At 42.2% G+C, this 9,423-nt stretch overlaps 1 protein-coding gene across 1 annotated transcript; it reads right to left on the reverse strand.

Annotated features, from left to right (window-relative positions):
- Positions 1-147: 147 nt before the first annotated feature.
- On the reverse strand, positions 148-8,499 carry rmdn1 (regulator of microtubule dynamics 1). Its single transcript, XM_072679365.1, has 10 exons — positions 8,266-8,499; positions 5,993-6,098; positions 5,777-5,864; positions 3,513-3,672; positions 3,069-3,158; positions 2,901-2,956; positions 1,791-1,878; positions 1,662-1,692; positions 1,405-1,538; positions 148-361 (listed from the first exon to the last, which is right to left on the reverse strand). Exons 1-10 carry the CDS (start codon positions 8,371-8,373, stop codon positions 317-319), a joined length of 906 nt encoding a protein of 301 aa, XP_072535466.1. The 5' UTR covers positions 8,374-8,499; the 3' UTR covers positions 148-316.
- Between the last annotated feature and the right edge of the window lie 924 nt (positions 8,500-9,423).

Here is a 9,423-nt window from a genome sequence, read left to right on the forward strand (position 1 = left end):
TACCACTAAATCGGATGCTTCTGGCCTGGTAAATCGAGCAGCCCTCCGCCACTGCCATGATGATCTTAACATTAAGATGACTTTTGGGAAACTGAGCCCTGTTTAGTTTCACAATCTCAAACACAAGCAAGATGTTTTTATGCTCAGTGAAGTTAAAACTATTTACACTTTATTATGGAAATCACAGATGGAGCTGTTTAACGTGCACTTCGCTTTAAGGCTATTAGAATTAAACTCACAGCTTGAAAACCTTAGAAACAAGGCATTACATCCAGGTCTGTGTCATATCTGGTACAGTCTGTGATTGATGCCGCCATCAGCCACCGAGTTTCTTTAGCAGGTCCAGTGCTTCTTTGTGAACCTAAGAAAAATCATAAATGATTATTTTAGAGTATCAGATAGAAGTGTACATGTAAGCACCAATCAGCTATAACATTAAAACCAGTTGAAGTGAAGTACACTGATTCTCTGGGTGCAATGGCACCTGTCAAGGGGTGGGATACATTAGGCAGTCAGTGAACAGCTAGGTCTTGAAGGTGATATGTCACAAACAGGGAAAATAAGCAAGCGTAAGGATCTGAGCCACTTTTGTGGGGTTTTGTGGTATGCAGTGGTCAGAACCCAGCTAAAGTGGTCCCCAAAAATACAACCATTGAACCAGTGCCAAAGTCATGGGCATCCAAGTCTCACTGATGCGATCCATGGAGGCCCCACCTCACACATTAACAGGATCTGCTGCTAACGTCTTGGTACCAGATACCGCAGGACCCCTTCAGAAGTCAAACTACAGTAACCATAGCCTGGTTGGAGTGCCCATGCGGACCCCTGTCTACCATGACAGGCATCTACAATGAGCAGGTGAGCATCAGAACTGAACCATGGAAGATGGTCTGGTCTGGTCGCGTTAAATGGACGCCCAGTTGCGTGTACCTCCTTGGGATAGAGCTGGCACCAGGAGTGGCACGAATAGCGGCAGAGGTAATGTGATGCCCTGGGTAGTTTTCTGCCAACAAAATCCTGGTATTTATGTAAGGTCTCCTTCCTTCCTAACTACCTACCTACTTACACATCTACCAAAAAAAAGTTTCAGGAATGGTTTGAGGAACATGACAAAGTTCTCAATCCCATTAAGCATCTGTGGGATATGCTAGACAATCAAGTAGGATCCGCCTGCTGCTAACATCCTGGTGCCAGATACCACAGGACGCCTTCAGAGGTCTTGTGGAGTCCATGCTTAGACAGCTCAGAGCTGTTTTAGTGGCAGGAGGACCTACACAATATTAGGCAGCTGGTTTCAGTGCTAGGTTCAGTGACTGACTGATTATCGTACGTTATGCAGTTAAAAACTGCTGAGTTTCACACTGACGGGTGTTGAGTATTAAGACAGTCAAAGCACATCCTCACCTGCTTGTCCTCTTCGGTTATGGTGGGATAGTCTCGTGCTTTGTTAAGCCAAAGAACGGCTTTCTCCTGGTCCTTAAGCATCATGTAGGTCTTCCCCAGCATCAGAAGATTCTTGCTATAGAAATTTGGGTCCACTGGATAGAAACAGAACAAAAAACGGTGCTATTGTTTTTTACTTTAAAAGTTAAGTTAAAGTTAAGTTAAGGTTATATTTGATACATTTTAGAAAATAATAGATATTGTGATCAATACTATACCTTCCTCAGCTTTCAGGAAATAATCCAAAGCCTAATGAAGACAAAGGATATGTCTATGTATATCTGTATCAGTCAGGCTTTAAGACTGTTAAAATCGTCCATCTCTACCTACCTGTCTGCCTATCTTACCTCTTCATAAGTAGCAGTGGGGGGTGATGCAAATATAACCGCTGCAACTTTACGCTGATACCATGGCAACTCGGCAAAGGCGAAACACCTGAATGAAAAACAGGAGAGCTTTAGAAGCCATAGAAGATCCCATTTTGGTTCCATGAAGAAAACCATGGTTCTAATAGCGATGTGTGAGGGACCTTTTTAAAGGTCTAAGATCGTTTATTGATTCTTTACACTTTGATTTCTCGATTACGAACGACGCCTCATTTCCCAACATTTTCTTGAGATTTTTAAAAAAATTGTTCTTGAAAAAACAGTTTTACACCTGGCATTAACATATCATAATGGATTTCACTTGTCCACAAGAAAAATCAGGTGTAAACACCCACAAGACGCATCCACATTGGGACATGGTCAGAGTCAGATCTTACCCACATTTAATACAGGTGTAAACGGAATGCGCTTTCTGTGATCAAACTCCAGCAGGCATGCGGAAATACGTCTGTCATCAAAACAGTTAATGCGAGAAATAATTAAGATGGATCTTTCTTTCTTTCTCTCTGTCTCTTAATCGGTCTGCCTCTCTGTCTGTGTCTCATAGTCTGTCACATTTTCTGATCGAGCCATTACAGGAATGCGAGAACCATTTATTGTTTCACGGTGTTGTAAAGCCTCCACTGTTTCTCTAAACTGTTCACTGTCTCCAGAAGCAGGGCAGTTCTGACGAGTATCCATTGATTACAGGAAGTAAAACAGAAATGATGTAGATGCTGGTGTGCTTTTTATGTGGAAAAGTAAAATCGGATCTCATCTGGTCTCATCTGGTTTTCCCTGGGGATGCATTACAATGACGGGTGGTCCTTAAACATAAACGCATGTTAATGCCAGGTGTAAACAGATTCATAATGTGTTTTTGAAGCGCAGAATAGTTCAGAGCTCTGCTCTTATAATGATGGTTGGTGTGAATGGCAGAATCTTTGTGAAAACTGCGTAAGTGGGTATTAGAGGACATTTCTTCAGAAGAATGGTTAATGAACAAGGCCCACGGTTCTTTATGGAACCAAAATGGTTCAGAAATCTGAAATCGGAGACGTAAAGTGATTCAGAGGACAGATGCACACTTACCAGTAACCCAAGATGTGGATAGAAGTAGCATCTTTTGGATTCAGCTCTATAGCTCGCTGTGGAAATGACATGCTGTTACAGTGGCCGTGTCTTTTTCCAAATCTGTTATTTGTCTGTTTTATATGAAAAATTAGCATTTAGCAAAAATGCAAACCATGATCAGCTTACCTCCAAATGGTCCTTAATGATGTAGGAATTTCCGATTTTAACTTTGATCCCTTCATAATCGCCCACATCACTAAGGCATACGGCATACCACTGAAAAAGAAATGAATAAATGAAAAAAGTAAAGGTTTCAGATTGTAGTTTAAAGAGAAGCGCTGATGTACACTCTTTCAAAAAAGTAAAGGGCACTTAAAAGGGTTCCTTGAACAATGCCATAGAAGAACCACTAAAGTCCCATTATGAACGAAGCTTGTAATACAGAGGTATGAGTGTGAGGAACCTTTTAAGGTCTAGGAATTCTTCACTTGATTTCTTTACATGTTTAAAAACTTCACACAAACGAATCTGCATTATAAACATGGTTCTTCCTGGAACCAGAAGTAGTTTGTAGCTCAAAGACCCTTTCTTTGCAAGAGTATAAATCACTATGGCTTCTACACTGCTTACTTTGTGTGCAGCGAAGCAGGCCTCGTTTTTCTGCAGAGCTTTTTTGGCGTAGTCAAAGGCTTCATAGGTAAGCTTTTTCTTCTGGTCAGCAGCGATGTTGGGCAGTAAAGCGAGGTCACGGGATGCTCGTGCCAGCCTCCACAGGAATTCAGCATCATCACTAGGGGTGCAGGATACATATAACACACACACACACACACACTTTTAAATGTTATCAAGGCAAAACCTGGCTCATGCTTCCTTCAGTTGGAATTCCTGATAATTTTATTCCCTATTTTGTGTTTCTGAAGTGGTGACCATTGTACAGTTGCTAGGTTAGGACTTACATATTCAGCTTGGAACTTAACTGTAGTCCAATCAGCTCTATTACAACATCTCAGTTCGGACTCTAGTGAACCTTAAGATCTTTTTTATTTTATTTTAGGTTTTACTGTACTTTTTTGCCACTGTATCATCTAGTTATGCATTAGCAGTATATGTTTTGTACACTTTTCTTTAATCCATTATATATTAAACTGTACTTTAACTGTTTTCCTAAAATGTTTAACCTTAAAGGCTCATGAACAGACAATGTCCTTGCTCTTTTGTGAAGAGGAAGGGGAAGGGAACTCAAAAACTTGGGCTGCATTTACGGCAGCTTAAGCTGATGATACTTGAAGCCAGACCCCGCCTTGCTGAGCAAATGTTGGGCATGAGTTTAAAGAAAAGGTGGACCTGGGGTGGTGGTGGTGGTGTGCAAATTTTTACCATGAGAAGGTCAAGGAAGAGGAGTGTTGTTATAGGGTCTGTAATAACGAAGAGGAGGAGTTTGGGCGTGGTGTTTCTCCTCAACTTTAGTTATTTTATACCTCCATTTACTGTAGTACAAACAGTGGTTGAGTGTACACTGCTCTGTCTAAAAAGTAAAAACTCAAATTTATAATACTGCATAAAGACAGACTGTCACATACACTGACTAGTGTAAACAATACCTTAGAGAACAAAGTCCTTTTTATTTATTATTTTTTTAGTTTTGGAAATATACATTTAATCACTATAGCTATCCAGACATCTCCTCTAATTAGTGAATTCAGCTGCTTTAAGGTTTGTATGATTTCCACATCACTGTTCTGCCAATAGAACAACCCTAAGGCTTCCTGTAGCTGCTTCCCGCATCTGATTCAAAACCCTGACTCTGGCCTACAAAGCCCAGAAAGGACCAGCCTCTCCGTACTTGATGGCAATGGTCAAAAGCCGATCTGCACCAAGAGCCCTTCGAGCTTCAAGTACGGCTCGGCTCGACCCGCCATCCCTCAAAATCCACGGAAGACAAGCGTCCAGGCTTTTTTCTGTCCTGCACCAAAGTGGTGGAACAAGCTTCCCCTGGGTGACCGAACGGCAGAGTCGCTCACTGTCTTCAAACCCAGACTGAAGACCCTCCTCTTCCGAGAGTACTTGGGCGAATAGTAGAGTGGTCTCCTTACTGACTTGTGTTTAGTAGAGTCTAAATTTAGAGGTATCTTTAAATTATTAGTCTATTCTAACTAGCTGAGGTTTTTCTTGGGTAAATAGCAAAGCACTTTTGTAAGTCGCTCTGGATAAGAGCCTCTTCTAAATGCCTTAAATGTAAAATGTAAGGACACCACATCTGTGGTGCTGTAAAACTGTGTTCTCTGAAGTGATCCTCAGTGAATCAAGCTATATTTATGATCCAGGACTCCTCATCCAACATAGGTACCTGATCACATTAATGCTTTTGTTCCTAAATGCAATTAAATCCTCACAGCAATGTTCCAAATCTAGTGTAAAGACTTTCAAGGAGGATAGGGTCTGTTACTGCAGCAGATGAAGAACAAACCCCTGTTAGTACCCCTGAAGCAGGTGTTATAAGCAGGGCTTATTGAACACTCTTAAAAAGATACAAATGGTTCTTTGGTTCTTCAAGGCATCACTCAAAGAACCGTGTGTAGAACCCTTATTTTTCAGCGAGCGTCTGCAAAATTCTAATTTAGAAAGCTCTCAAGCTGTGTGCATACCTTTCCTGGTGCGCACTTTGTATGCTATCTCAAAAGTTGCCAGGGCCAAATTCAGCTGCCTCTCAAAGCCCTCAAAGAAGGCATTGTCCGTTTTGCCATCTCTCAAAAGAGAGTGCACTCGTAGGGTACTCCAGGACACTGCCCCCAAATAACACTCACCTCTTTCCTCAGTGTCCGAGACTGAGCGTAATGTGCAGGGTGGCTGAACGAGTTCATTCATATCTAAATCAACAGAAGAAGACCTTTTACCTGTCCTTATACTGTAACAGCAACTGGTAGAGTTTCTCGGTCTCGCCACAGCTGTATAGGTAATCAGCTTGTTCTACAACCTCCTCAGCTGACCAGAGTGGAGAAAAGAGAGGCACAGAATCAGGATAGTTCTGAAATGAGTGGCATAAATTCTCCAATATGATTCAATATGGCATGGAAACAAATATGTAATATAAATGCTGTTGACAGCAATACCTTTGTCAAGTGCAAAGACGGTGGTTGCGTAAGACACCTTCTTGTGCGCCTCATATCCCAGATAAGATAGGGCAGGTAACGCAGCCAGGAATGCTGTCTTTTTAGCCTGGTTTGGGTCACAACACATGAAACACATCACCAATGGAAAGCCCACACACTCAATGTCCTGAGTTTTCTCTTGCACTTATATGTGGTTGGTGTAGTGGCTAACACCACTCTCTCAATGGCAGACTGAGGTCCGCAGACTGGGAACCATGCTACACCAAACACTACATTTGCTAATCTGTGTAACATGATTTAAATTTAATACACTCTAAATACGAGTGTCAGCCAAATGCAGCTAATGTAAATACACTATGTGTCCAGATGTTTGTGGACACCCCTTCTAATGAGTGAATTCAGCTACTTTAAGTTGCACCCTTTGCTGACACAGACACACACAGGTTGTCTAGTCCCTGTAGAGAGGTATTGAGCACTAGGCTATGTATCTCTAAGACCCTTCACCCTCTCTGCTCCCCGGGCACTGCAGCAATGGCTGCCCACCACTCCGGGCACGTGTGCTCACAGTCACTGTCTGTGTTTTACTGGTGAGTTTCTTTAGAACTGGGCATTTCACAGGCCTGGGAATGGACCTTGCTCTCCTTTTCCAAGTCTAGCCCATGGGACCCTCGCCATATTATTACTCAAGTCCATACCATTCCTTCAGGTCTATGAACAACCGCATAGCTGATGAATACACTTCACACAAGCTACATCATGGGAAGTCATGTGTTAGTACTTTGGTACTTCATTGGAGCACTCTTACTGTTACTGATACTGATATACCTGCATGTATTTGGAAAATAGAATATTAAATTTGATCAATGTTGCCCAGCCATAGAAATCAATTTTATACATCCTGTCAAAACCCACAATCCCACAATGCATTGTTCCATCCTGATGGTTGCTATTTACATACATTACTACATGACAGCACTGAGGATCAAACTACAGGCTGTATCATCCTCCTGTCAGAGGCCCTTTCACCTATCTAGATAGATGGTCTAGATAACCAGAGAAGGTTGCAAAGAAGGTTCACAGTAAGTGCTGAGTGCCGAGAAGGTTCACAGTAAGTTCTGAGTGCTGAGAAGGTTCCCAGTAAGTGCTGAGAAGGTTCACAGTAAGTGCTGAGAAGGTTCACAGTAAGTTCTGAGTGCTGAGAAGGTTCACAGTAAGTTCTGAGTGCTGAGAAGGTTCACAGTAAGTGCTGAGAAGGTTCACAGTAAGTTCTGAGTGCTGAGAAGGTTCACAGTAAGTTCTGAGTGCTGAGAAGGTTCACAGTAAGTTCTGAGTGCTGAGAAGGTTCACAGTAAGTGCTGAGTGCTGAGAAGGTTCACAGTAAGTGCTGAGTGTTGAGAAGGTTCACAGTAAGTGCTGAGTGCTGAGAAGGTTCACAGTAAGTGCTGAGTGCTGAGAAGGTTCACAGTAAGTGCTGAGAAGGTTCACAGTAAGTTCTGAGAAGGTTCACAGTAAGTTCTGAGTGCTGAGAAGGTTCACAGTAAGTTCTGAGTGCTGAGAAGGTTCACAGTAAGTTCTGAGAAGGTTCACAGTAGGTTCTGAGAAGGTTCACAGTAGGTTCTGAGAAGGTTCACAGTAAGTTCTGAGAAGGTTCACAGTAAGTTCTGAGAAGGTTCACAGTAGGTTCTGAGAAGGTTCACAGTAAGTGCTGAGAAGGTTCACAGTAGGTTCTGAGTGCTGAGAAGGTTCACAGTAAGTGCTGAGAAGGTTCATAGTAGGTTCTGAGTGCTGAGAAGGTTCACAGTAAGTTCTGAGAAGGTTCACAGTAAGTTCTGAGAAGGTTCACAGTAAGTGCTGAGAAGGTTCACAGTAAGTTCTGAGTGCTGAGAAGGTTCACAGTAAGTTCTGAGAAGGTTCACAGTAAGTGCTGAGAAGGTTCACAGTAGGTTCTGAGAAGGTTCACAGTAGGTTCTGAGAAGGTTCACAGTAAGTTCTGAGTGCTGAGAAGGTTCACAGTAAGTGCTGAATGCTGAGAAGGTTCACAGTAAGTTCTGAGTGCTGAGAAGGTTCACAGTAAGTGCTGAATGCTGAGAAGGTCCACAGTAGGTTTAGGTGAGAGATCACCCCACTGAAGTTACTGTCAGCAGAAAAGTTCTGTTCTGTTTGAATATCTCAGGCCCAAACTATTGCTACAACAGTGGAAAGCCATGATATAAAAGCGGAAGAGTATCAAAGGTTAATGTCAGACAGGTTTTGAGAACAAGCGAAAATCTTACCTGAGCTGTGATCTTCAGAAAAGCCCCGAACTGCTGCCCGGTGACCCGGTTCTTCACCTCTCTGCCAGCGGCTCTTACAAACGACCGGAACAGAGCTGCACAGGCCATGCTTCAACTCAACTGACCCCTGGTTCAAGGACCTCCACTGTCTGACTGACTGAATGGATACGAACCTGAGAACGGGTAGAAAAACTGTCCTGTAACCAGAGAGGCTGTACAGCAGTCATCGTCAGAACCAGGGTTGCCAGATACTCTTTCATAATCCCCTTCTGAACGATTCTCTTGACTTCAACTAGTTTTCGGAATTGATCAGATTGAGAATTGAAAATCTATACTGAAAAGATATTACACTGGTAAGCACAACTCTAACAAGACTGTAACAATACTCAATTAATACTACTACTGATACTACTACTGCTGCCACTACTACTACTACTGATACTACTACTGCTGCCACTACTACTACTGCTGATACTACTACTGATACTACTATTGCTGCCACTACTACTACTATTACTACTGCTACTGATACTACTACTGCTGCCACTACTACTACTACTACTACTACTACTGCTACTACTACCACTGCTGCCACTACTACTTCTACTACTATTACTACTGATACTACTACTGCTGCCACTACTACTACTATTACTACTGCTACTGATACTACTACTGCTGCCACTACTACTACTACTACTACTACTACTGCTACTACTACCACTGCTGCCACTACTACTTCTACTACTATTACTACTGATACTACTACTACTGCTACTACTGCTGCTACTATTACTACTGCTACTACTGCTGCCACTACTACTACTGATACTACTACTGCTGCCACTACTACTACTATTACTACTACTACTGATACTACTACTACTGCTACTACTACTACTCCTGCTACTATTACTACTGCTGCCACTACTACTACTATTACTACTACTACTGATACTACTACTGCTGCCACTACTACTACTATTATTACTACTACTGATACTACTACTGCTGCCACTACTACTACTGATTCTACTACTGCTGCCACTACTACTACTATTACTACTACTACTGATACTACTACTGCTGCCACTACTACTACTACTATTACTACTACTACTGATACTACTACTGCTGCAACTACTACTACTATTACTA

This window comes from Salminus brasiliensis, chromosome 5, assembly GCF_030463535.1.
Source record: "Salminus brasiliensis chromosome 5, fSalBra1.hap2, whole genome shotgun sequence".
Classification (NCBI taxonomy): Eukaryota; Metazoa; Chordata; class Actinopteri; order Characiformes; family Bryconidae; genus Salminus; species Salminus brasiliensis.

What these genes read in the sequence shown, in the direction of transcription:
- rmdn1 (XM_072679365.1), bottom strand. Translation starts at nt 8,373, where the DNA reads ATGGCCTGTGCAGCTCTGTTCCGGTCGTTTGTAAGAGCCGCTGGCAGA. An exon ending in TCATTAAGGACCATTTGGAG is followed by an intron (nt 2,957 to 3,068) that starts GTAAGCTGATCA and finishes TCATTTCCACAG; the next exon opens with CGAGCTATAGAGCTGAATCC. An exon ending in TAACCGAAGAGGACAAGCAG is followed by an intron (nt 362 to 1,404) that starts GTGAGGATGTGC and finishes GATTTTTCTTAG; the next exon opens with GTTCACAAAGAAGCACTGGA.